The sequence below is a fragment of the Neophocaena asiaeorientalis genome, unplaced genomic scaffold (genome assembly GCF_003031525.2).
Source record: "Neophocaena asiaeorientalis asiaeorientalis breed wild unplaced genomic scaffold, Neophocaena_asiaeorientalis_V1.1 scaffold30, whole genome shotgun sequence".
Classification (NCBI taxonomy): domain Eukaryota; kingdom Metazoa; phylum Chordata; class Mammalia; order Artiodactyla; family Phocoenidae; genus Neophocaena; species Neophocaena asiaeorientalis.
In genome coordinates, this window is record NW_020174923.1 from 6895513 (window position 1) to 6923512 (window position 28000).

The window sequence follows — 28000 nt, forward strand, 5'->3', positions numbered from 1 at the left end:
TACCAAGCCCAGCGCTCGCCCCGGCCCGCGCACGCGCAGCCGCATCACCGCCGCTCCCGCCGTCTCCGGGACCTTCTCTCTGCCTGGCTCGGGGTTGTCCGTGGCGGCGCCGGATCTGGCGAGAGCGGTACTGTGTGGATAGGCTGCCGCTGGCGCTGTTTTCCCTGTCGTATTGTCGAGGCCAGGAAGGAGAGACACGTGTGGAGTGCCGCAGAGGGGTGGTCGTGGCCAAGAGGAGAGACCCCTGCGGCGTTGGAGGTTTGGCCCTGCAGGCAGTTCGGGAGGTGCTCGGACGGGGTCCTCTCTCGCAGCCGGCTCGGAGCGGGAGGCCCGAGCTGGGAGCGTTGGCTACCCTGCGAGTTCCGGGCGGTGAGGTGCTGCGCTATGGAGGAGCTAGATGGCGAGCCGACAGTCACTGTAAGGGTGCCTCGAACAGTACTGTTTGCCTTCTAGGTCCGAGGATTGGGTCCGCTTCGTCCCTGCAGGCTTGTCTATCTCTCTGCCGCCTGCGAGGTGCTCGTCCCCTTCTCTCAGTACAATTACCATCATCCAGAAGTCACATTAACTAGGTGCCCGTGTTTGGGTCGCAGTGGTCGCTGGGTTTCTGCCCCTTTGTATACTCAGAATACCTGGCCCTGGAGGCCCCACTCCATCCCTTTCCGTCCCTTGTCTTCCCGACCTTCCTACTTCACTGGCTTTTCCTTTTGGGCTCATGCTTTAATGAGCGGGCTTGAACCAAGCACAGGAATTGGGGCTTTTTTCTCCCAGCCGAGCTAAGCTTCACATCGCAACGCCGTGAGCTTGGCTGTGCTTGAGCTGGCCCAGGGTTTACTAAATATAATTATTCTTTCGGGCGACTATTCTTGCTTTTATTGCTCTGTTTCCTTTCAGTTGTATTTGAACTCTCAAGAGAGTATGTCAGGTGTGGATGATCTACGATGCTTATCAAGAGATTCATGGTTGTTAGATAAGGGACACCTACTGTTCCCCCTGCCTGGGATCTGTTCTCTCTTAGGTTTATGTCCTGTTCATTTCTTACATGCAAGCTCCAGTAGCCTCTTTGTCAGGAAAGCCTTTCCTGACTAGGTCAAATATTTCTGTCCGTTTAGGCTTGTTCTGCATCTCTTAGCTCTTGGTAACCTATAAGCCCCACTAAACTGCAAGTTGCCCGACCTTGTATTTTTGCCTTTTAGAAGGTTAAGATGCCTTCAGTTTTCAGCTAAAGCCATCAGATTGCAAAGCAGTATCTGACAGAACCAAAAACTGAAAATAGAAGTCATTTCAAAGCTAACTGGACAAAAAGAGACATGAGATCTCAAATAGCAGTTAACGTGGGTTGTTACTCTCTATAAAGCTTACTTCTATATGCTGTAGATTGTTAACTTTTAATGCATATATAAAGTATCTTAAATATTAAATGTCTATCAAGGACTATGTCAGTGTTTCCGGGGTGAAAAATTAGGCTATCGGAATCACTGGAACTTTTACAGACTACGTGTTATCTTGCTTTTCCCTCCTTCACTTATGTCCGAATCTTTGGATGGGGAAATCTTCCCAGTACCCTGTGCAGCCCAGGAGAGCCACTTTGTTATTGAACCATGACAATGAGTCATGCATTTACAAATGGAATGAAAATGATCTAAGCTTAATTTTGCCCCCAGTAGTGATGGTTGACCTGTGATAACCCAGCTTTACATTGGTGTTGGGGAGACCAGGTAGGAAACTGGTTGGCCTTGTGGACAAAGCCTCTCAGGGGGGCATAATCTTGGCAGAACTGCATAGTCTAGAATCTGAACCTCAGCTCTGCAAGTTCGAACTCAGTCACGTGGGTGTTTGAGAGTTAGTCTGCTCTTTGGGCTTACGCTGAACACACCCTCAGGAGGCTGATGAATAACCCTGAAAACCATTGTCACCCGTGTAGCAGTTGTTGGGCCTGCTCTTCACGCAGCTGCTTCCTCTTATCAAGGCACATGAAGGCCAGTTAGTAATTAGCAGATTCAGGGATGTTTAAGTGTAGATTCAGAGAGAGAATAATCTTGAGCAGTTTTTCTAGGCCAGTGGTCTTATCTTTTTAGGTCAAGGGTGCTTAAAAATATAAGTTACAGTTCTTGTTGTCTTTCTTTGGTTGTTTCTTTGCAGATAAATACCTAGAAATGGAATTGCCGGGGTATAGGACAGATACATATTTAGCTAAAATAAACTCAGTGGGTGATGAGGGAAAGCGGGGTATTACAAGGATTGTTCCTAACAGTTGGGAAAGGCTTGGTCCCACTGGGGGAGAGGAATGAGGTTTGGGAATGAGCATCGAGAGTTCCTTTTTTGGTTCTTGACGTTATGGATATAGCTCTAGAGGTTAGACAGCTCATAAAGGTGTGGATTAGGCAGTTGGATTTATGAAGCCGAGACTTAGAGGGATTGGTCTGAGTTGGAGTAAAAAAATCAAGTCATAAAAGATGTGACACAGAAGCCATGGGATTGGAGGTCTCTGTCTTTTTAGTGAGTAACAACCAGTTCAATTCCTTTTTAATTTTTTTAACTTCCCTTTTTCTGAACTACAGATCACTGAATTACCATATAGTAATTGATTGGGGTGTAGCTTTCCTTTTTATCAGCACTTCAGAAGTGACAGGCTGGGTTGATGTGCCTAGCAAAATTCACTTGTTCATTTAGGGTCTAACAGACAGGGCTGCTCAGTCACACTCAGCTGTGTTCATAGATTAGCACTTAATAACTTTCACGACTACTGGCTTCTAGGATTATACCTGCAAGTAATTTGAAAGCAAAGCCTTTAGGAAGAATAACAATTTCTGTGCCTTATTTTTTTTACTAGTTGATTCCGGGAGTGAATTCCCAGAAGAAGCAAATGTGTTTTGACTGGGGTCCAGGGGAGATGCTGGTGTGTGAAACCTCTTTCAACAAAAAAGGTAGTTTTTTTTTTTTTCTTTTCTTTTAGATTATCTTCTTGGCACATTTGTTTTTTTTTTTCTTCTCTCAGGTATGACTAGCTGAAATATGAAACAGTTGCACTTATTTTGTACCATGTTCATTTTTGAAACTATGTAGCTATTTAAGATTTTCATTGATTTATGAGACCTGGCAGATTTTGAGTCCAGGAAAAAAGGTTAACAGTGGTCTTCCAGTGTTAAAGAAAGGTTTTCTTTATATTTGAATATGTGAAGCTTTTTTTCCTTTTTGTCCAGAGTAACTAATTCTCTTTTTTTTTTAATTTAATTAATTAATTTTTTTTACTAATTCTCTTTATAATAGTCCCCTCATTGTGAATTTTTGCAAATGTCATAGCCCTTACCTTTATGTTAGTATTGTGAACTTGATTGAATCTCGTAGGCTGTTAATAAATAGCACAAATGAGCTGGAGAGCAAAATGATTTGTCCTTGGCTTTGTTCTCTAAGCTCCAGTAGGTATCAGACATGGATCTTACCTTTCCAATACTGATTCCCTCTAGTAGCAAGGTAAAACTGAAATCTTGATATTTGATTTGCCTTTCTCCTTTTCAAGAGAGAAATCTCAGAAAATGCTGAAGAGATTTTCTTGTAATATTTGCAACATTCTTTATCCAAGTGTGGAGGTTCTCCTCTTACAAGGAGCAGATTGAGCTAATGAAGGTCATATAATTTTGGCAGATTACATGGTATGAAGTTCATGTAATTTTTGAGCAATGTAGTTTTTCTTGATTTTATAGTTAAAAATTATCCCTAACGTGGACTTCCCTGGTGGTCCAGTGGTTAAGAATCCGCCTTCCAATGCAGGGGACACGGGTCCAATCCCTGGTCAGGGGACTAAGATCCCACATGCTGCAGGGCAACTAAGCCTTTGCGCTCTAGAGCCCACGCACCGCAAGTAGAGAGCCCGCACACTGCAACTACTGAGCCCGCGCTCTAGAGCCCATGCCACAACTAAGCAGCAGCTAAGACCTGACACAGCCAAATAAGTAAATAAATAAATAAAAAATTATCCCTAATGTTGTTAAATATTTATGGGATATGTTGGTATTGAAGATCTCAAGTTTGGCAGAGCTGTGGAAGTTGCTCAGAAGAGAAACTTCGGTGACTAGGTCTGGATGGCCCTTTTCCTACTTAATAGGAGAGCTTATCAACATTTCTGGCTTGTCCTCGATTGTTGGAAACTCAAGGTTTTCTTTCTGTTTTTGTTTATATCTATTGAAATCACTTTCAAGACAAGCCATTGAACATTATCATAACTTATTTGAGAAGTTGTTTATAAGAAATTTCCACAAGTTGGTGGCTAACCATTTATCATTATAGAGCCTTTTCATCACTGTTGCAAAATAGTTTAGTCAGTTCTTGATTCTTTGTTTTAGGAGTAGTGGCAGTAAAAAAGTAATATAAAAATAATATTTACTTTGATGTTATATAAAACTTCAGCTGTAGGTTTGTCTTGTTTACTGAATATTACATAGGCTAATATTAAGTGAGTTTACTCTTTTTTTCTAGTATATTTCAGTTGATGGAGGTGAAAGGTCATTACAAAATATGCCAGTGAATTGAGGAGTAAAGTCTGAGAGTAAACATTTGTGTTTAAAAATTCATGTATGGGGAATTCTAGTGGTTAGGATCCCTTGCTCCCACTGCAGGGGGTGCAGGTTCGAGCCCTAGTCGGGGAACTAAGACCCCATATGCCGCGTGGCGCGACCAAAAAAAAAGTAAAAATTCACGTGTGGATAAATGATAATTCATATCATTTTTAATAAATGAAATCAGTAGCAAAGAAGCTGTTGTAATTAGATACTCAAAGTTTTTAGAGTGGGTTCTTTCATGAGGATGATGGTGATAGGTGTTAAATTTTTTTTCTGTTTTGTTTCAGAAAAATCAGACATGATGCCAGGTTGCCCCTTTATCCATATAATCCGAAAGAATGAGGATGTTTACTCTCAAATCCTGAGAAAACTCTTCAATGAATCCCATGGGATCTTTGTGGGCCTCCAGAGAATTGAAGAAGAGTTGACTGGAAAATCTAGAAAAACTCAGTAAGTAGGCTGCTGATAGGTGCTGCAGCCCAGAGCTGAATTGTGGGGAAACCGCATGAAATGCATCCTTATCCTTTTGCGTGATGGATGGCTCTCCTGGAGAAATAAGGGACTCCTGGTTCTAGTTTGTGTCCTCTTTAGTGGGCAGTATAAATGGTCATGGATGGAAATGTCTTACAGAGATTGTGCGAGTGGCTGCTGATTGACTTACTGGCTGCTTCTTTTTTATATTCCTACTTCACTTACCCTCCAAAGAATAAAATTTAAGCCAAAAAAGCACCTGAGAGTCATTGAATGAGGTTCCACTCTTGGGAGTTTTGTTTTGTCTTTAAAGAATTATTTTTGAAGCATTTTTTTTGTGAAGAGACCAGAAAACTTGTATTATTTGAAGACTAGAATTGTTTGGCGTGTGGTTCATGAGTTAACTGCATCAGTGTCAGGTACTTGTTTAGGTCCCACCTCATATCAGCACAGTTTCTAGGGGTGGATCCTAAAATCTCTAGGTGAGTCTTAAGCACAGTGGATTTTGAGAACCCCTGTGTTAGGTTTTTCTTAGAGTCCATTCTTACGGTTAGGGAGTGGACAGTGTTGGTATCTGTATTGAAAAAAACAACGACAAAAAAACAGTTTTTTCCCTCCTGTGTTTTCCTCACAACACTTCTGACACCAGATGTCTGGGATTTTTCCCCCACCAAGCAATTCTCTGAAACAAGCTGGGTATCCTACAATTCAACTCAATTCTAACACTGTCTACTTGGAGATAACATCAGATTCCATAAATTAAGGGCTCAGTCCCACAAAACTGTCCCCCATTCGGACGCCAATCACAAATAGTGGGTCCCCAGGTTACCCACAGCTTCTGGCCAACTTGGCTATAAATCAGAGGTTCCCATGACCCCCTTAGGTTTGATTAATTTGCTAGAGCAGCTCACAGAACTCAAGGAAACACATTTACCAGTTCGTTAAAGGATATGAGAAAGGACACAGAAAAACAGCTGGATGATGTATGTGGGGCATGGTCTGGAAGGGTCCCAAGTGCAGGAACCTCTGTCTCTGGAGCTGGGTTGTGTCACCATCCTAGTACATGGATGTGTTAACCTGCCTGGAAGCTCTCCAAAGCCCATGCTGTTGAGATTTTATGGAATCTTCCTCATGTAGGCATGATCAATTATTATCTCCATTTCCAGCCCTCTCCCCTCTCTAGAGAAGTCAGGGACAGGGCTGAAAATTTCAAGTTTCTAATTATGACTTGGTCTTTCTTGTGACCAGCCCTCATCCAGGAGCCACCCAGAGTTGGAACAAAAGATGCTTCTAGCACTCTTATCACTTAGGAATTTTCAAAGATTTTAGGAGCTGTGGGTCAGGGACTGGGGATGAAGACCAGTTTTAATTTTTTTTTTTTTTTTACTTTCTGGCTGCACTGTGCAGCATGGGGGATCTTAGTTCCCCAACCAGGGATTGAGCCCTCACCCCCTGCAGGAGGTCCCGGAGACCAGTTTTATGTGTCTTATTATTAACCACAGTGTCATAGTATTTTACTTCCTTGATAAGCATTTTACAAATAAATCACCCTGGAGGGTACCCTGGTCAGCGCGCGCATGCGTGTGTGTGTGTGTGTGTGTGTGTGTGTCTGTGTGTCTGTGTGTCTGTGTGTCTGTCTATGTCTATGTATGTGTCTGTGTATGAGAGATCACTGATGACAAGAGGCTCTGGTACAGAATATTGATAACTCAGAGAAATCTATTATGACTCCAAGGAAAAAATATGTCAAAAGTCCTGTAATTGCTGGAAGGCAGGGACCCCGTCTTATTTCTGTGGGCCCTCTGTTCCCAGATCTCCTCGTGCATCTATACGGTAGGTGCTCTAAAATGTTTGCTGAATTAATAAATTAGTAAATATCCTACTAATGGTGGGATGGTAGCTCCTGTTTTGTGCATGAGGGTCAGCATATTACCTTGCTTTTTGGCTGGGTGAGTTATTTATTTGGGCCTGAATCTTGACTGTGAAAGGGGGTAAGGAGTAGTGAGGATTAGGTGAGACAGTGTGTGCAAGTTGCTTCACCTCCTGCTGCCCCCATTGTAGCTTCTGCTCATCTTTATTTTTATTTTTTGTGGTACGCGGGCCTCTCACTGTTGTGGCCTCTCCTGTCGCGGAGCACAGGCTCCGGACGCGCAGGCTCAGCGGCCATGGCTCATGGGCCCAGCCGCTCCGCGGCATGTGGGATCTTCCCGGACTGGGGCATGAACCCATGTCCTCTGCATCAGCAGGCGGACTCTCAACCGCTGCGCCACTAGGGAAGCCCTTCTGTTCATCTTTAAATGGAGCCAGAAAAAAAAAAAATAATAATAAAATAAGAATGAAAATAAATGGAGCCAGTAGGTGGCCTTTAGGGTTCTTCATTTAGAACTAATGTTTCTTGCTAAGGATGTGCATATTGGTAACTAATAGCCAATTGCTTTCTGTTTGTTTTGTTCTATTTCCTTTGTGTGTGCGTGTGTGTTTAGAGCATGATTTAGGCTTCTTTTTAAAAAATTTTTAATTAATTAATTCATTATTTATTTTTGGCTGCGTTGGGTCTTTGTTGCTGCGCGCAGGCTTTCTCTAGTTGTGGCGAGCAGGGGCTACTCTTCGTTGTGGTGTGAGGGCTTCTCATTGCAGTGGCTTCTCTTGTTGCGGACCATGGGCTCTAGGCGTGTGGGCTTCAGTAGTTGTGGCGTGTGGGCTCAGTAGTTGTGGCTCGCGGGCTCCAGAGTGCAGGCTTAGTAGTTGTGGCGCACAGGCTTAGGAGCTCCGTGGCATGTGGGATCTTCCCGGACCAGGGCTCGAACCCGTGTCCCCTGCATTGGCAGGCGGATTCTTAACCACTTTGCCACCAGGGAAACCCCATGATTTAGGCTTCTTTTGTATCATTTCCAAAACAAAGACCCAGACTGATAGACCTGTGAGGTCTCTCCTATCTCAAACAGCCTATGGTGATGATGGAGAGATGACCTTGTTGCCACCTGCTTAGTTGTAGAACCCTTTCTACCAAATTTTTTTTAAATTAATTTTTATTGGAGTATAGTTGCTTTACAATCTGCTATTTCCTTTTTGAAGAACTCTGTTTTGAACTAATTTTAAACTTATAGAAAAGGTACAAAAATAGTAGATTTCTGTACATCCCTTACTAAGGTTCTCTAATGTTAATGTCTTACATAGCCACATTACTGGTATTTAAACCAGGAAACTTAAACATTGATGCAGTATGGGGCTTCGCTGGTGGCGCAGTGGTTAAGAATCTGCCTGCCAATGCAAGGGACACGGGTTCGAGCCCTGGTCCAGGAGGATCCTACATGCCGCAGAGCAGCTAGGCCTGTGCACCACAACTACTGAGCCCACGTGCCACAACTACTGAAGCCTGCACGCCTAGAGCCTGTGCTCCACAACAAGAGAAGCCCCGACAATGAGAAGCCCCCGCACCGCAACAAAGAGTAGCCCCCGCTCGCCACAATTAGAGCAAGCCCGTGCACAGCAATGAAGACCCAACACAGCCAAAAATAAAATTAATTAATTTTTAAAAAAATTGATGCAGTATGATTAAGTGAAGACCTTATTTGAATTTCACTAAGTTTTCCACTAATGTCCTTTTTTCTCTTCTGCAGCCAAATGAGATTGCATTTAGTTTTTTTCTCCCTCATCTCTTTCATGACCTTGACACTTTTGAAAAATATTGACCAATTGTCTTGGAGACCGTCCCTCAAACTGTCCCGGGTTTGTCTGGTGCTTTCTCTTGATTGGACAGAGGTTATGCGTTTTTAGCAAGAATACCACAGAAGTGGTGTGATATGTCCTTCTCAGTACATCGTATCACGAGGTTCATGACGCTGAGGCCTTCTTATGTTGTTGTTGACCTTGATTGCGTGGTTAATGTGGTTTCTGTACTGTAAAGTTACCATCTTTCCCTGTGTAACTAATAAGTATTTGGGGGAGAAACCTTGCGACTATGCAAATCCCATTTCTCCTCAAATTTCAGCCACTAATTTTAGGGTCCGTCAGTGGGTCTCATTTGCAACAATTAGTATCAGTGTGGACTCAAGGATATTTATTTTAGTCAGTGGGTCATGTGGTGTTTTACTTATTTTGTCGCTCAAGTTGTTTCAGCTTTGGTCATTAGGAGCTCCTTCAAGTTGGCTCCTGTCTTTCAGCAACTTCTTACTTTTTTTTTTTTTTTTTATACTTTCTATCTTCACAAGATGTTCCTTACTTTCTATCACCACAAACTGTTCCAGGTTCGTCTTTTATGTCATTTCATTGTTTTTAGGTTGGTTCGAGTGAGTAAAAACTACCGATCAGTCATAAGAGCATGCCTGGAGGAAATGCACCAGCTTGCAAGTAAGGACTTTGTCTGTTTGTATGTGATAATAGTTGAAGGATTTATCTGGCTATAAATACGACAAGTTAAAATCTGATTGACATTCCAGTTCAAGACTCCTACTTTCCCATCTTACATAATCCTTAATTTTTTGGCAATTGTCTTGAGTACGTTTTTCAAATTAGAACATATTATGTTGACACATATGAGGCTGAAGGGCCAAATTCAAGATCTTCGATAATCACATTCCCAGTTCTTTGACCTTGGTGATTTAAAGTCATAATAACCACGAGAGCCATGTGACTCCTAGATGCTGGGTAGAGTCTTATATAACATGGTGGTCTCTACATTTGCTGTATTGTAGTTGAAAGAGCCATTTGTAATTTGAAGGCCTTGGTTTAAGATCATTCATCTACAACAGAGCTATGAAGCCTTTTTCAAAAAATCTATAGTGAAAATGAATGGTCTTAGAAGGCACAAGCCACAGTACTTATATGTGAAGCTATAACAGTAAGACTAAAGTTTTATTGCTCACTTAAAATGTCTTGTGTTTTGTTAGTTGCTGGTAAAGATCCAGCCAGTGACCGCCAGTTTAGCATCCAGGTAAGGGGTTTTTGTTGTACTGGTACCTCCTTTATGTCCAGCTACATCCTCAGCACCCACCTGCAGTGGCATTGCAATCACTGGTTTTGCAGAAGTCTCTCTTTCCAGGTAGATAGGCAACTCCTTGGGGTGGTAAGAATCATCTTGAACTTGCCAGTGCCCCCTTCAAGGCCTCGCACATTGGAACACAAGGATGTGCTTGGTAAATACTTGTATTAGTTTTCAACTCTTACGGGAAATATAAATCCTAACCACATTGTGTCACCTGAGATAGTGAGCTAAGCTTTTGGAATCACTGGTTAGTCTCATAAACTGAACTCAGCTAATGAACCCAACATTTTTAAGCGGCCGGTTGTTTAACTTTAGTTGGAAGGTGACTTAAAGAATTCTCTTTCTTTGGTTAGAATTTTGACATTGTTCAAACTCAGTAGTGAATAGGGACTGGTGCGTTATCTCTGTCATCAAAACATTTATTTTCCCTTATGTTAAGGTATTCTGTGATTTTGCACAGAAGAATGGTGGGGGAGGGAATACTGCATATTCCTAAGGGCAGGGTCCAGACCCGATTTATTTTGGTGTCTTATATTGGGTTTGTGGGTTTTTTATCGGCCACGGCACGTGGGATCTTGGTTCCCAGACCTGCGCCCCCTGCCTTGGAAGTGCACACACTTAACCACTGGACCTCCAGGGAAGTCCCGGGTTTGCTTTCTAGTAGACTGTTTCCTAAGTGTCAGTCCCTTGAATACCAACTTGACAATTTTTGCTCTATCTATATATTGTAATATTATTTAGTGAATATTTTTCTAAAAATCGTCTCTCCCTTTACACTCAAAGCCTCTTGCTAATATTCATCAAGATCATGGGTGTAATGAGCTAGTTATATTTTTCTAATGCACATTAAACTAAAACCACAACCATTAAAATAGAAAATATTAGTCTGTGTCCCACCCTAAAATTCTCTCACTGGCTGCCTTGTGGGAAACCCTGCCGTAGGAATAGTCAGTAGATGTTGAGTTAATGAATGACCATGAGGTGTCTCAAGCTATCCTTTGTTTCTTTGCTTTAAGAAAAAGCCTCAGGAATGTTTTCAGTCAAAACTTTGTCTCCATTTCTTCCTTAGGTCTCCAGTCTGTCAGCAATGGAGCTCATTTGGAACCTTTGTGAGATTCTTTTTATTGAAGTAGCCCCAGGTGAGCACAGAATCATCTTGTCACAGCATCAAAGGTGTCCCCCTGCCCTTTTCTATGTTGTGAGGAGTGTTTTGTTGCCTAGAATGCTCTTTTCATTGCTTTTCATCAACGTGACCATCAGAAAGTATTACATGATACCCAAAGAAGCCTGCTCTTTCGTCAGATACTGCCAAAAGAATCAGACAGTCTTCTGAAAATCTAAACTCTTAGGCAGGTGACCCCTGAAAAATACCAAGAAAACAGATATTAAACTAGCGTGTGAAAGGGGTGGTCGATATTTATATCATGGACTGGTCAAGCTTAAGAAAGTTTCAGGAGAAGCTAGGGGAGGGGCGTGGCACAGGTTCCTCCTTAGCCTCCGAAGGAACCAACCCTTCCAACACATTAGTCTCAGACTTTTAGCCTCCTGAAATGTGAGACAATACATTTCTGTTGTTTAAAATTTTAAAAAGGAAAAAGGTTTTACGGATATGAAGAGGAATTAGGTGGTAGGCGGCAAAGCCACTTTAACAATTCTTTCACTAGTGATTGGGGCAGGGGCAACCCTACAAGTTAATGGTCCACTCCAAATTATTCTGTTGATCTTGAATTAAATTGTGGTCAGTACAGTATCCTGGCTTGAGTGGGCTCTCTGTGGAGGTGCTACAGGCTTTTTTGCATTCTTTTAATGGTTTATGTTTACTGTTATTCATAAATGTGTATTAATAGTCTCCTTGTAGTTATAGCTTTTTATTCATACTCCTGCTAAAGCACGGAGCAACTTGAAATTAAAATTAGTTGTTTATGTGCCCGCCTCCTCCAGTAGATTTTGAGGGCTGTCACTATGTTTTTATCATTGTTGCATACCTGGCACCTAGTCAGTACCAGTCCCTATATGGCCATGACTTACATAGCCAGTGAGTATTGCGTAGTTCTGAAGAATCTGAGGGGTGGTGGGGTGGTGAGGTCTGGGTCTCACGTCCAACCCTTCCCAGGAGTCAGTGAAAGGTGGAGCTGCCTGGCCAGAGGAAGCATTCCGTAAAAGTCCATTTGCTAGCTCAGCCCTTTATTCAGGACCACATGTGTGCTCACTTAAGAGGGATAAAACACTTCCTACATAGTCAGCTCGTGTGTCCTACGTTGTCTGTACTTTGGGAAAGTGGAATTTACTGCTTTTGTGTGTGACGAGAGTTTTTCCTTCCAGCCGGCCCTCTTCTCCTTCACCTCCTTGACTGGGTCCAACTGCATGTGTGTGAAGTGGACAGTTTGTCGGCAGATGTTCTGGGCAGTGAGAATCCAAGCAAACATGAGAGATTCTGGAACTTGGTAAGACCCTCATGCAGGCTGGGCCTCCCTGCCTTCCACCTTATATTCTCTTTTCCCTGTGCTCACAGGCAGGCCTGAGGGTTTGCCTGTTGAGCCTGTGTGCACTTGGTTCTTTGAGTCTGTGATTACGGAGACGTGCTTAGGTCTTTTTTTCTTCCCTGCTCCGTGGGAGAGGTTTTGTTTTTTTTTTCTTTTTTAATAAATTTATTTATTTAATTTATTTATTTTTGGCTGTGTTGGGTCTTTGTTGCTGTGCCCGGGCTTTCTCTAGTTGCGGTGAGCAGGGGCTACTCTTCGTTGCGGTGCGTGGGCTTCTCATTGCGGTGGCTTCTCTTGTTGCGGAGCACGGGCTCTAGATGCGTGGGCTTAGTTGCTCCGCGGCATGTGGGATCTTCCCGGACCAGGGCTCGAACCCATGTCCCCTGCATTGGCAGGCGGATTCTTAACCACTGCAGCACCAGGGAAGCCCTGTGGGAGAGTTTCGAACTAAGTTATCATGTAAGAAAAATAATGCTTTGTAGACTTTGCAGTGAGAAGGGAATTTTGATTTCTTTGTGGATCTAAGGGTTAGAAAGCATGAAGATAATACAAAACCAATGGAAAGCTGCTGGGGTAGGGGTTTGATATAAGTGAGCGTGAGAATTGTTTTGAGGTGATAGAAGCGTTCTAATAACTGGATTATGCTGATGGTGCACAGCTTGGGGAACTCACTAAAGTTCATCGAATTATACGCTTAAACAGGTGAATATTTATGATGTATAAATTGTAACTCAGTAAAGCTATTAAAAACAAAGACCTTGGGACTTCCCTGGTGGCGCCGTGGCTAAGACTCCGTGCTACCAACGCAAGGGGCCTGGGTTTGATCCCTGGTCAGGGAACTAGGTCCCACACGCGTGCCGCAACTAAAGATTCCAAATGCCACAACTAAAGAGCCTGTATGCCATAACGAAGATCCTGCGTGCTGCAACTCAGACCTGGCACAGCCTAAATAAATAAATAAACATTTAAAAAACAAAAACAAAACAAAGACATTGATGATCCCAGAGTCACTTTGGATTATCACTTTGAAAGTCAGCCTGTGTGTATGTATTCTCTTTCTGTGAGAGCAGTACTTTCCCAGTCACCTCTACCGACCTGTGACGCAGTTGGGAGGGAGCAGGGAGGAGGTTGCTGGTTGACTTGAATAATGGAGACTTATAAAATCTGAAATTCAAGTAAGGAGTTGTCGCCTTCGAGGCTGTTCCTGGGCCTTTTGGTGCCAGGAGATCTGTGCAGGTAACGGGGAGAGAGTTTGCTCAGAAATTATTGGGCCTAGATTTTGAGTCTCTGATTCATTCACTGAGTATTTATTGAGTGCTACTGTTTGCAGGCACTGCAGAAACAACCATGAGCAAAGAGGGCAATGATTCCTGCCCTTATGGAGCTTACATCCTGGGTGAGGAGGCAGGAGATAAATACAGAAACAAGTCGAATATGTAGCATGTGTAAAAGTGAAGTGCTGTGGAGAGAAATAAAGCAAGGGAGGGGAATTGGGAGTGCTAGAGTAGGGGTGTCAAGAAAGGCCTCCCTTGTGGGGTGACATGTGAGCAGAGACCTGAAGAAGGCGAGGAGGGGTGAGGGCTTTAGCTTTTAGAGAGGCAGCGTAGCTGAGTGGTAAGAACATGGCCTGTGGTGCCAAACTGCCCGGGTTAGCATCCCAGCTCTGCCTCTTACCAGCTGTGAGCTCTTGAATGAGCTACTTAACAGCCTTTAGTTCCCTCCTCTGTACCTTGGAGATAATAACAACACCTACCCCACATGGCTGCTATGATTAAATTCGTTGAAGGGCATAAATGTATGAGCTAGTTGAGGGACAAGGTTAGAGCTCCCATTTCACTCCTGAGTCAGATGGGGTGACGGGGACCTTGGAGAGCCAGGCGAAGGAGCACTGTGATCTAACGTAGGTTTTCAAAGGGTCCTCTGGCCACACTGCTGAGAGCAGAGCACAGGCAGAGCAGAGAGACCAGTTTGGAGGCTGAGGTCCTAAACCAGGCAGAGGTGGCAACTTGGACAAGGGTAGGAGCTGAGCGCAGGAGATGGTGAGAAGTGACTTGATTCTGGGTGCAATTTGAAGATGCAGTGGTAGGATTTGCTAATGGATTGGATGTGTAAGAAATAGAAGAAAGTGGGTTGGTGAGTTGGAGGTGCCCGGGTGTTTACTTTCAGGCATGTTAAACAAGATGCCTAGGAGAGCCAAGTGGAGACATTGACTGGCAGTAGGATATACATGTCTGGAATTCAGAGAAGGAAGTCCAGGCTAGAGAGAGGAATTGGGGACTTGTCAGGTTTTATATCCTTGGCTTTTTTGAGCGTGGCTTAATGGAAGAACTTTCACTGTGCATGTTTTACGTATATACTTGTATGTATATAATGTTGATTCTCATTATTCATGAAAGTTATGGTCTATAAAGTTGCCTGGAACCCTGAGCTCTCGATTACTGAACCATCGCTCTTTGTAGGGGAATTACAGGGTTCTTTCGAGCCTCTGGTCACAACACTTTTGTCCGCTGATCAATTTATAATCTTGTGTGTGTTTGTGTTTCGGGACACCTTATTTAATATGTATTGTTGGTGTATTAAAATTGAACTCACGGCCAGCAGCACTATTGCCCTTGCCTGAATGATCACACACATCTAGCGCGTGTGTTCTCTTACCTTGTCTAACACGTACATTCTCTGTATGGCATGCCATAGCCTTCTCTGCAGTTAGGAATCGGGCAGCACTTCAGCACAACGCTTGGGGGCCCAACAGAAAGCACAGAAATGCAAAAAATGTGGCGCTAAATAGATCGCCAGAAAGACACTAATTTAGTGTGAGAGCTGGCACCAGAATGTAGCGTGCCGCCTCGTTCAGCCTCAGCTGCGAATGTGCACATCAGGTGACTCAGGTTTTTTGCCCCTCTGCACATGTCCACAGATGATGGTGAAAGCACCTCGGATATTGACTTTGGGGTTACAAATACGTTTTAGCAGGTAGGCATATTCACAAATACGGAATCTGAATAGAAAGGATCAACTGTATTTATACTGAGCGTCTGTATATATACGTATATGTATTTGAACTGAAACGTTTATGAGCCAGTACTTTATTTGATGCACTCTGGTATTTTTTATTTTCTATTTTATTTATTTTTTAAAAGTTGGTCATAACCTGCAGTGGGTTACAACGTGCAGTTTGAAAAGCATGGTATAGGTTAAAACTGGGAGATTGGATGAATTGGATTACCTCTGGAGGGAGGGAACCATCACGTTTCTCCAAGGCTAGGAAGCCAGTGTGGGCTGAGGGGAGTGGCTTCCGAGCCTCCGTGAATGCTTGTGTTCTTGGGTACCTTCCCAGGTGACCGTCTTGGTGCTGCAGGGCCGGCTGGATGAGGCCCGACAGATGCTCTCCAAGGAAGCCAACACCAACCCCACCTCTGCAGGCATGTGCCGAATCCTTGGGGACCTGATGCGGACCATGCCTGTTCTCAGCGTATGTGCGAGTAGCCCTGTTCTTCTGGGTCGTGGAGGTGGGTTCATTCAATGAGTGTAAGGGGTTTGTGCGGTGATGGCATCTCTCTGCGTCTCTTCCCGTAGCCTGGTAACACTCAGACACTAACGGAGCTGGAGCTGAAGTGGCAGCACTGGCACGAGGGATGTGAGCGGCACCTCCAGGATGGCACGTTCGCCTCCAGTCCTCATCTCGAGTCTCTCTGCAAGGTCTGTGGGAAGCAAGTCCAGGCCAGGGTCCAAGTTGGCTTCCCCTGGGGGCTGTGGCATCCGGTGCAGCAACGACACGTCCTCCTGAGACAGGGCTGTTTATTGGCTCTGAGGGAAGGAGAGAGCTTTCAAACCAGACGCTCCAGTCGAGGTCAGGGGCATTATCGGGAAGTCACCCCCAGACCTGAGGGAAAGCATCTCTCTTCTCAGATCATGCTGGGAGATGAAGCTGCGCTGTTGGAGCAGAAGGAGCTTCTGAGTAACTGGTATCATTTCCTAGTGACCCGGCTCCTGTACTCTCACCCCACAGTAAAACCCATGGACCTGCACTTCTATGCCCAGGTGAGTCTGAGCTCCTTGGGGTGGGGGTGGGGAGTAGGGATCCTGGGGGCTCTGCTCCCTGCTGGGTCGTTTTTCACCGTGTGGCCTCATTGAGTTGAACTCCCTGGAGAACAGGCAGGAGCGTTCCTCTGGCCCCTTCTTGAAGGACCCCATCACCCTGCTCCAGTGTTCCCTATGCAGCAGCGCTGCCTGCCCCCCTGGGTCTCTGCTTCCATCTGGCGACTGAATGGGTCACCACCTTTCCACAGTCCAGCCTTGACCTGTTTCTGGGAGGTGAGAGCAGCCCAGAACCCCTGGACAACATTTTGATGGCAGCCTTCGAGTTTGACATCCACCAGGTGATCAAGGAGTGCAGGTAGGACCTGCTGCACCATCGCCACTCTAGCCCTCTTAGGTGTGCAGTTCAGGTAAGGGCATCCACAGTGTTGTACAGCCAGCACTGCCATCCTTTGCTAGGATGTCCTGTTCCTTCTTGTTGGTGTCTTAACCTTCTTGCCACATTAGGTAGACAGTGGCTTCTCTCTGGACAAGCTTGGGGGCCTTCCTGAGGCTGGAGGGCTAATGTGTCTATAACAGTTTGCATTTCAGGGATGTTTACTTAAAATAAGGTTGCAGGAAATTACTTTAATATTTAAAATCCAGAAACAGCCAGCAAACTTATTTCTTGGAACCTGATGGACATGCAGCCATCTTAAGGGACTTCTCAACAGTCTCACGCCGGTGAGCCAAGAGCCACCACACCACTGGGCTCCCGGCTGGGTCTGTTCAGAGCAGGGATTCTGTATCAGCCCTCTCCCCAGACCTCTCCCCGAACCTTCAGCAAGGCAGGAAAGGGAATGTGAAACTGAATCCAAGGTAAAGCTTTCCAGAAATTCCCATGTGTAGTAAGTCAGAAAGAATTTACCCTCTCTTCTTGTCCAGCCCGGAAAAGTAGGTGTTGCACCAAAGACTTGGAGAAGGGAGAAGGTTGGGAACTGGAGCAGATGGCCTTGCTCGCGTATCAGATTCACTGACTTCGACTGGATCTTTGTTAGTAGATCTGGGCGGTGGGAAGGTCTTACCCCCTACCTTACTCTTGCTGTTTGGCCGAAAGCAAGCCAGGGCTTCAGGAAAATGATGTTAGATTTGGAGAAAGGAAAAGGGGCTTTGTGTCAGTAGTTTTTGCACAAACCTGTGAAATAGGGACTTTAGTGGAGCTGGAAGATGACTTACAGAACTCAGCTGATGGTGGCTGGCGGCCAGCGAGGCATCTGCATGGAGGGTTAGTGAGAGTAACTCGCAGAGGCGCTCGCGCATCGTTATTTGGCTTTGTCAGGGACTCTGCCTATAATTTGAAGTAATAGGCATTCCTGAATATGTTGTCTAAACAGCAGTGGGTTATTTCTTCCAGGGCTTCCTTCATAAGCCACATCTGGATTTTTAAGATCAAAACAGATTTGAACAGAGCAAGGAGGAAAGACAATAAAAAGGGAAAGTACCTTGTTCTTTTCAGTGGCAGTAGAAGGAAAAGATAAGGACATGCCAATGAAGAGGAATGGCTTTTATGAACGCCACAGAAAACGGCATCACTCTCATGCCAGTTGAGGAAGGGTAAGGCTTGCAGACCCTCAGTCTGGGTGTCTCTTGCTCCGGCAAGCAGGAAAGGATCTGAGGTATTTCTGTTAGCTGTGAATCTAGGAGTTTGGGTTTTTCTGATCGGGAAGCTACTTCCTACCCTATTCTGAAAGAGGCACCAAAAAGCAAATCCCGGGACCTCATCCACGAATTGGAAGAAGGGCTGAAGTACCTTCAGAGAGAGTAGCACAGTTTTAGACATAATGCCCTCTTGGATGGGGAAGGATTGGATCTGGGGTCTCGTGAACATCTGCTTTCTCACGTGTTGTACCAGTCAGGCCCAAGCTCGATTCCCAGAGAAGAGAGGTGTGTCTCTCTGGGGTTGGGCCAGTGGGCTGGTGGTATAGGAAAGCCTTGCTGCTTTGGGTGTGATGTCAGCTGGGTTCATGACTACCCTGTGAAAGGGGAATGAGGGGAATCCTTTCTCAAGGCGCTAGAAGGGAGCTTTCTATAGGGGCACCTGATTACCCCCATGTCAACTATGCCAGGCCCTAAGGGGCAGAGAGGGATCCTGAAGCAGAGCATAGAGGCCCTTGGAGGCCACAGTTCATCAGCCCCTGCTGAAGGGCCACGTGTTTGCCTGTTATCCCCACAGCTGGAAGGAGAAGTTGGGACTCCTCCAAGGGTTCGTCCCTCCCCTCTGGTTCGCAGCTGCTAGTTCTTGCTGTCCAGCAAAAGGAAAACAGGAACTGGTACACACTCCACAGGGAGCTAGGCAAGATGGCATCTTCCTGGTGCTCTTAAAGTCCTCCAGAGGTATCGAACTAAAAGGAAATAGGTCTTCCTTCAAAAACTAAGAAGAGATCCAGTTTAATGTTTGCCTAATCTAGAATCTTCTTGTCAGACCTTGGGCCCAGCCCACTACCTTGGCTTCAGGGTAGAGCGGTGTGTACAGACCCTTACGCTCTATTCATAGAAGAGGGTCCACAGCCACCAGATCTTGGCTGGTCAGAGGCAGTGGTTGCTGCAGAGCCACCAGAAAAGCAGGGCATGGGGTTGGCGTGAGGGGTGACAGCAGCCCCAGTGCAGGGCAGACAGTCCATTGCAGGGTTACAGTTGTTAACCCAGGGTAGCGCCTTCACTGTAGGCCTTCGCGGGTCTTCCCGGCTCCAGAGTTCTCCCTTTTCCAGCAGAGGCCACCCCAGAGCAGCTAATTTAAGTCTTCCCTGAACATCTTTGAACAGTGAGGTGGTTCACTTGTTCCATTTAGAGCCTGCATTCAGAATTCTCCATTTTATATGTGTGTGAACATCCAAAACCTGTGTTGTTCAGACTTGCACAAGACCCTGGTGTCCGTTTTCATTTAGCACTTCTTCCAGTCTCAGTCACTCAAGCCTTTTCATTAGTTCTTGGCCTCAGTGGTTGTTTACCAAAGTCCATACTGTTTACTGAGTTCTTAAGCACTAACCAGTCTATTGGTAAGTCCCATTAGCTTAACTTGAAAACATATCTTGGGGCTCCCCTGGTGGCACAGTGGTTAAGAATCCGCCTGCCAATGCAGGGGACACGGGTTCAAGCCCTGGTCCGGGAAGATCCCACGTGCCGTGGAGCAACTAAGCCCGTGCACCTCTGCCTGCGCTCTAGAGCCTGCGAGCCACAACTACCGAGCCCATGTGCCACGACTACTGAAGCCCGCGCACCTAGAGTCTGTGCTCTGCAACAAGAGAAGCCACCACAATGAGAAGCTGGCACCGCAACGAAGAGTAGCCCATGCTCGCCACAACTAGAGAAAGCCCGCGCGCAGCAACGAACACCCAACGCAGCCAAAAATAAATAAATAAATAAGTAAATACATTTATTTTTTAGAAAAACAACCATATATCTCACAACCAGCTACTTCTTGCTCCCTCCCCAGCCACTGCCATGGCCCAGCCCCATCACTGTTACCCTGAACTGTTTTTTTTTTAAAATACATTTATTTATGTATTTATTTTTGGCTGCATTGGGTCTTCGTTGCTGTGCGCGGGCTTCCTCTAGATGTGGCGAGCGGGGGCTACTCTTGGTTGTGGTGCAGTGGCTTCTCTCGTTGTAGAGCACAGGCTTCAGTAGTTGTGGCTCGCGGGCTCAGTAGTTGTGGATCGTGGGTTCTACAGCACAGGCTCACTTGTTGCAGCGCACGGGCCTAGTTGTTCTGCGGCATGTGGGATCTTCCCAGGCCAGGGATTGAACCCATGTAGCCTGCATTGGCAGATGGATTCCTAACCACTGTGCCACTGGGGAAGCCCTTCCCTGAACTGTTAACAGGTGGCCCCTTACTGGCTTCCCACTATCACCTGTCTCTGTATTGTCCATTATCACAGAAGAGCCTAAGTAATCTTTTAAAACTTAAACCATGGGCTTCCCTGGTGGCGCAGTGGTTGAGAGTCCGCCTGCCAATGCAGGCTACACGGGTTCGTGCCCCGGTCTGGGAAGAACCCACGTGCTGCGGAGCGGCTGGGCCCGTGAGCCATGGCCGCTGAGCCTGCGCGTCCGGAGCCTGTGCTCCACAACGGGAGAGGCCACAACAGTGAGAGGCCCGCGTACCGCAAAAAAAAAAAAAAAACTTAAACCATGTCATTCTCCTGTTTACTGTCCCAGTGGTTTCTCATCACAAGGCCCTAAGTGAGCTGGCCTCCACCTGCCTTGAAGTTTGAGTCACACAGGCTTCGTTCTGAAGTGGGAACGAGACAAGCTTACTTTGCACCGCTGAGCCTTCACACTGGCTGTTTCCTCTGTTTCAGGAATGCTCCTTTCCCTTGTCTTCCTCTGGCAGGTTCCTTCTCATCCTTCAGCCCTCTGCTCAGACAACGCTCATGACTAATTTTCTATGTAGAACTTACTCTGGGAGGGGTGGGGGATGTGCGTGGTTTTATATGTGAGGAGGCAGCTTGTTTTTACATCTTCTCAGTTTACACTTTCTCACCTTATATGATCTTTTATTCTTAGGACTGGTCATTTCTGATTTCATCTATTATATTTGAATTTTTCATAGCTCTGAAGATAGCTTCAGAATCTCAAAGCACTGTACTGACCATTATAATTTCTTCACTTTGACAATGAGGCGGGAGTTAGAAGTGAAGGGGTCAGTCGTCGAGTGGCAGGACTGGATTTGAACCAGTTGGCAGTGCTTTCCTGTGGACACAGCTGTGTAGCTGTTGGTAAGCAGTTTAAGCAGAGGACAAGTTAGTGTCAGCCGCACGCTCAGGCTTACTGTTGTTTTATTTATATAGAGTACTGTTCAAAAATAATCTCTTTAAAGCAGTTTATGTCTGTTTTGCCACTTTTTTCTTGAAACAGTCCAGGTAGGCAAGAGGTACAATGACTCCCATTTTACAGATGAAAGGGCTACAGAGAGGCAAGCGACCAACTGAGGGGCAGCCGTGAGGTCCAGTTGTCACACTTCGTTAAATTGCTCTCTAGTTAATGAAATAACAGTATTTTAAACTTTTAACTTATTGGGACTTCCCTGGTGGCGCAGTGGTTAAGACTCCACGCTGCCAGTGCTGGGGGCCCAGGTTCGATTCCTGGTCAGGGAACTAGATCCTACATGGATGCCGCAACTGAGACCTGGCGCAACCAAGTAAAAAAAAAACTTGATACATAAAGGACCTATGATGAAATTAGAACAGTTAAGAGAACAAACATCCAGCGAGTCAGGGTTTGTTTAGGGGGCTGTCATAAAGAGATACCGGATTAATTGGGACTTTTGTCTAAAAAGGACAAAATCAAGAAGGAACGCAGCAGAATTACAAAATTATGAAAGTCATCGTTAAAGGCAATCCTGGACCGAGGAAGCACCCTGTAAGAATTTGAGCAAAGGGGGTTCCCTGTCGGCCTAGTGGTCAGGGTTCTGGGGCTTTCACTGGGTTCACTCCCTGGTCGAGGAACAGATCCCTCGAGCGGAGAGGCACAGCCAGCAGCAACAACAAAAACGCACTGGAGCGTGATGCTTTGTATAGCATGTAGTGCACTTACAGAGCTTAGTGTTCGAAGGTGGTAGTAGAAATACAAGCGTTTTTGAAAATTGGCATAGTTTTTTGAATGTCAGATACATATGCATGGCTGTTAGTAAAGCTGGAATGTATCTAACATATGAAATTTAGGGAGGCCAAACAACATTCCATAATGATGGAACTCTGGAGCAGAAGAAGTATAGTATCCGTATCCCTAAGATCAGGCAAACGTTTTAAACATTTATCCAGTAATTCAGTGTAAACCAACCCCCATTCTTTTGATATCCTGAAAGCAGAATTGTCTACCTTAGTGAATGATTACGCCTGGGACAGTGTATTGCCTTAGTCTGCTCCCTCCACTTTACTTGGGGTTGATCTTGCCTTACAGAAAGGAAGCATTAAAGCTTCTTTTCCCTCTCCCAAGATTTAAAAAATAGTCAGGCATTATATACAGATACAGGAAGGCCTACACCAAGTAACAAATGAAAGATATAACTCAAAATGATGTACGCACACTGACAGTAAGTGCATAGTCTACTCTATACAGAATGATGCTAGAGAGTTTACAAAAGTTGCTGATGTAAAAAATTTAATCAGGGCTTCCCTGGTGGCACAGTGGTTGAGAGTCCGCCTGCCGATGCAGGGGACGCGGGTTCGTGCCCCGGTCCGGGAGGATCCCACGTGCCGTGGAGCGGCTGGGCCCGTGAGCCATGGCCGCTGAGCCTGCGCGTCCGGAGCCTGTGCTCCGCAGCGGGAGAGGCCACAACAGTGAGAGGCCCGCGTAACGCAAAAAAAAAAAAAATTTAATCAGACCTTTAGAGGGCCTTAGGAAATGTCATTTCTAACAAGGGCCACAGATGATTCTAGATTTCGATTAAAATGTGGTTTGGGGAAGGACTTCTGACTTTCCATTATGTGTCAGATTATATATCCAATAAAATCAAATTACAAATCATGTAACTGAACAAAAAATAATTTCTTTATACAAAGTAGTAATAGATAACAAAGTTAATAGATAACACAAGATGGTTTTTTAAGTGACATCCTAATATATATAGTTGTGTTCATAAAGTACACTAATCAAAACTATGAAACAGAAAAATTAACAGCAAATTCCAATGCAAAAGAAAATGTTCTTTTGAATTCCATGTTTCATTAAGAATCAAAACCCACCAATCTTTCAGTCCTTTTCTATTTTTTTATTCTTTCCCCCACCACCGGCCGCGTGTGGCATGCGGATCTTAGTTCCCTGACCAGGGATTGAACCCGTGCCCCCTGCTTTGGAAGTGCGGGGTCTTAACCACTGGAGCGCCAGGGAAGTCCCTTTCAGTCCTTTTCTTATATGTTATTCTGTGTCCGCAATTTCTATATCTAATTGGGTTCCTGGATTTTTTTTCATTTTCTGTGTGACATTCTCCATTGAAATGTATCATCAGCTGCTGCTTTGGGGGTTGAGTGTCCTTCTCAGTGTCTGTTACTAGTCCCCACCTAGTGGGCAGAAACTTCTCATCTGTGCTTCCAGACAGATCCCAGCTTGCCTCTGCCCCTGCCATCCTTTTTAAGCAAAAGACATGTGGGGTTCCTGCTTATGCTCCACTCGTGTGGGCCATGCCCTCTCATCCTGACTTTGAGTCTGGCCTTGTGTCTGAACCTGTAGCATCGCCCTGAGCAACTGGTGGTTTGTGGCCCATCTGACAGACCTGCTGGATCACTGCAAACTCCTCCAGTCGCACAACCTCTAGTAAGTACGCCATGGCCATGCCAACCCTCTTCTTGCCGCCATCCAGGCTCTTGAGGGTGGGTTGAACCGAGTGCCTAGAAGGGAGGTTGGGCTGCCGAAGGGGGCCCTGAATAGAGCAGGCCCAGAGTCCTGGTCCCATGTTATGCTTTATTCCAGCTTTGGATCCAACATGAGAGAGTTCCTCTTGCTGGAATACGCCTCAGGACTCTTTGCTCATCACAGGTAGGACGGCCCCGAGGGGGTGGGGTGGCAGCGGGGTGCTCTTCAGCAGGCGGCTGCTGCCAGTGGGGCTTGGACTGTGTTCTCTCCCGTCTGGTTCCCTGAAGGCTACGAGGTCGGGGGAGGAGCCGCCTTGGGTGCTAACTCCCAAGCCCCAGGCCCTCACGTCTGTCCTCCTCGGACCTGTGCAGCCTGTGGCAGCTGGGGGTGGATTACTTTGACTACTGCCCTGAGCTGGGCCGAGTTTCCTTGGAGCTGCATATTGAGCGGATCCCTCTGAGCACAGAGCAGAAAGCCCTCAAGGTGCTGCGGGTTTGCGAGCAGCGGCAGATGACCGAACAAGGTGAGTTGGCTGTCCTCCCAGCGTACCTTCTATCCTCATGCCGTGTGAGCCAGCCTGGAGAGCGTCTGGGCACTGGGTGCCAGGAGGTAAACCAAAACACAGGGAAGTCATTGCGGAGGGACAAAGAACTAGGGATCCATTGGCACCTAGAAGCAGTCGAGCCCATTGCCTGGTTATAAAGGTCCTGACCCACTCTTTCACGCGTTCGCCAGAGGTCAGGCTGGGGCAGGTGCGAGGTGACTTGTCCCAGGTGGGTTGCTGTTGCTGGCTAAGGCTGGCTGGGTGGGGAAGCAGGACCGGAGGTGGCTCGGGGAGAGCACAGGGAGGGAGCGATGCTGATGGTGGCCCCTTCTCCTCCCCCTCGCCGTCGAATGATAAAAACCTCAGTTGTTGTTCTTCCCAGAGGCATTGCATGTTTATGACCGTCTCTGAAAGCATACAGCATTCAAGACCCAAAGGATGGTAGCATTTTCAGCATGTGGACAGATAATGGAGGTGCTGATCTGTGGGGAGCAATACAAAGATTTTTACCACCCCTGAAATGAAACCCACTCACAAAGCCAGTCCTGCCAGGAGACAATTTATAAACCTCAAAGTTCCTAGTTCTGCAGGCCAAACTGTATTTACAGCCCACAGAGAAGCCGTGTAAAGCTCAGAGGAGGTGGGAAGCTGCTCCTATCCCAGCAGGGTTCAGGAATGGAGTGATTTGTAGGGTGAAAGTTTCTTTACTGTTTTCCCTGCAAAGTTCGCAGCATTTGTAAGATCTTGGCCATGAAAGCTGTCCGCAACAATCGCCTGGGCTCCGCCCTCTCTTGGAGCATTCGAGCCAAAGATGCCGCCTTCGCCACGCTCGTCTCAGACAGGTGGGCTCAATCTGTGTGTGCTTCCTGGGTACTGCCTGGGCAGTTGGGAGGTGGGCCTGGGACTGCCCAGGCCTGGGACTGCTGCTCAGTTGGGAGGTGGGCCTGGGACTGCTGCTCTGACCTCTGGGCCGGGCCTTGTAGGTTCCTCAGGGATTACTGTGAGCGAGGCTGCTTTTCTGATTTGGATCTCATTGACAACCTGGGGCCAGCCATGATGCTCAGTGATCGACTGACGTTCCTGGGTGAGTCTCTCTGGGCTCTGTCCCCTGGACCTTCAGCACAGGTGGACAGTTATGGAGATTGGAGGGACTGTTCTAGGCTTCTCCAGTCTAAAACACATAGAACCCTGTGTACCAGTCTCTGCAAAGGATATTTTTTGGTAACGTTTTATTTTCTGGTAATTTCAAGCTTAGAAGTTGTGAAAGTAGCGTAGAGAATAAGGAACTCCCATACACACTTTATCCAGATTCACCAGTTACGTATACTTTGCCTCATTTGTTTTATTCTCTCAATCAGGTTTTTGGGGAACAGTCAGAAAATAAGTTGGAGATTTATATGGAGACTTTCTCCATAAATGTCTGAGCATGTGTTTGTTAAGAATAAGAACATTCTCTTATATAACCAGTTATGAAAATCAGGAGGCTCAACGTTGATATAATACTCTCATCTAACCCGTATTCTGATCCCATCAGTTGTCCTTTACTTTGTCTCGGTTCATGCATTTAGTTTTCATGTCTCGTTAGTGCCTCTGCCTTTCTTGGTGCTTCCTTAATCTTGACATTTTTGAAGAGTCAGTGCAGCTCTCTTGTAGAATGGTCTCACTTGGGGATTATCCACGAGCAGCCTCAGATTATATATTTGGGCAGGAATTCCACTGAGGTGATGTGTCCTCCTCAGTGTCGTCCCCTTATTGGTGGAGTTCACCTTGGTCACGTGTAAAGATTTTCCCTTTAACAATTTGTGGAGGGATACTTTGGGATTATTTAAATGTCTTGTTTCTCATCAAACTTTGACCCACTAGTTTTAGTTAACTACTGGTGATTTTCTCACTGCCAGTCCTTGTGTTTCATAGTTGGCATTCCACTGTATGGCAGGCTTCCTCTTTGTCCCCGTTTATTCTTTGATTTACATCAGTAATGGCCTTATGGGTTATTTTATTCAATCTGTTATATAATTCATGACTCTTGTTTATATTGATGCTTATATTCTCCCAGGTTTGGCTCTCTGGAACCCCCTTTTTTTTTTTTTGCAGTACGCGGGCCTCACTCTTGTGGCCTCTCCCATTGCGGAGCACAGGCTCCGGACGCGCAGGCTCAGAGGCCATGGCTCACGGGCCCAGCCGCTCCGCGGCACGTGAGATCTTCCCAGACCGGGGCATGAACCCGTGTCCCCTGCGTCGGCGGGTGGACTCCCAACCACTGCGCCACCAGGGAAGCCCTGGAACCCCTTTTAAGTGTGTATTTTGAATCCTTTTGGTCTTGTTGGCCCGTGAGCTTGGAGGCCACTCTGGAAGAATTTCCTTGCTCTGTGGAAAGGCTGGCCTGGGGTCTCTTTTGTTTAGGGTCAGAGGTGACTTAGTGTGCTCTGCTCTCAACAGGAAAGTACCGCGAGTTCCACCGGTTATATGGGGAGAAGCGTTTCGTTGATGCTGCTTCTCTTCTCCTGTCGTTGATGACGTCCCAGATTGCCCCCCGTACTTTCTGGATGACACTCCTAACAGATGCCTTGCCCCTTTTGGAACAGAAACAGGTGCAGGTTGAGTCCACAGTGATCGTCTTCTGTGCGTGTGCGCGTGCGTGCGTGTACTGCCCTATCGCGCCCACTCTGGATACCCATATCGACACAAGAAAAGCTACTTAATTTGAAATGTGGCATCTGTCTACTGACAGTGCTCAGCCCAGGACCCTGACAAGAGCTGGGAGTGAGAATGGGGGGCTGCTCTACCCTCCCAGGGTTGCATACAGAAAGCACACTTCTCCAAGTGAGATACAAGAAAGGCTGTCTCGGCTTGAGCCCGTGCCCAAACCACTGCAGGCTTTGGCTGGGGAGCAGCTAAGCGAAGCAGCGTCTCTCCCCTAGGTGATTTTTTCAGCAGAGCAAACATACGAGCTGATGAGATGCCTGGAGGACTTGACCTCAGGAAGACCAGTGCGTGGAGAGCCTGATGCCCAGCAACTCCAGGTCAGCTGAGCTTTTCCAGTTTGTTGGTACCACAGTGGAGATGAGAAAAGGCTCCTTCTAGCTCAGGTGTACCCCCCACCCCGAGATGTTGGCCCCTTACAAACTCACATGCCTCTTAAGATACCTCTTAACCTGTAACTGTGACACGCCAACTTATTTTAGGAGAAAATGGGGTGATTCTAGTGTTCTTGTCTGTTTTTTCTTTCCTGTCAGTCAGTCAGTCAGTCACAGTGGTCCTTTGCATGCAGCTCCATCTCTTAATATTAAGAACTTGCTGGAAGATACTACTGAATGTTATATGCCTTTTATCTACCTTTGGATTAGAGAGTCTTGGGAACTATAAAGAAGGTAAACTTCCTGCTGTGCCTCATGCAGGCTCTTTGCTTTTAGGATGATGACGTAGAGATCACCAAGGTGGAAATGCTGAGACTTGCTCTTGCACGGAACCTCGCCCGGTCAATTATAAAAGAAGGCTCATTGGAAGGTTCCTGAGGCCGGCTCCAACACGTTATCTTTGTAAGGCAATGTATATACATTTTTAAAAGAATAAATGTTTTCTTTTGCAAATATAA

The 28000-nt window shown here is 46.0% G+C and overlaps 1 protein-coding gene across 1 annotated transcript; it reads left to right on the top strand.

Moving 5' to 3' along the window:
* The first annotated feature begins 306 nt into the window (after positions 1 to 306).
* NUP85 (nucleoporin 85) lies at positions 307 to 28000 on the top strand. The gene is made up of 19 exons (XM_024761053.1): positions 307 to 417; positions 2831 to 2924; positions 4844 to 5006; positions 9307 to 9377; positions 9917 to 9960; positions 11081 to 11150; positions 12334 to 12455; positions 15832 to 15966; positions 16071 to 16193; positions 16404 to 16535; positions 16784 to 16890; positions 23739 to 23822; positions 23979 to 24044; positions 24233 to 24384; positions 25130 to 25247; positions 25389 to 25489; positions 26845 to 26996; positions 27327 to 27428; positions 27819 to 28000. Exons 1-19 carry the CDS (start codon positions 385 to 387, stop codon positions 27918 to 27920), a joined length of 1971 nt encoding a protein of 656 aa, XP_024616821.1. The 5' UTR covers positions 307 to 384; the 3' UTR covers positions 27921 to 28000.

What these genes read in the sequence shown, in the direction of transcription:
- NUP85 (XM_024761053.1), top strand. Translation starts at nt 385, where the DNA reads ATGGAGGAGCTAGATGGCGAGCCGACAGTCACT. An exon ending in GCCACGCTCGTCTCAGACAG is followed by an intron (nt 25,248 to 25,388) that starts GTGGGCTCAATC and finishes CGGGCCTTGTAG; the next exon opens with GTTCCTCAGGGATTACTGTG. An exon ending in TGATCGACTGACGTTCCTGG is followed by an intron (nt 25,490 to 26,844) that starts GTGAGTCTCTCT and finishes TGCTCTCAACAG; the next exon opens with GAAAGTACCGCGAGTTCCAC.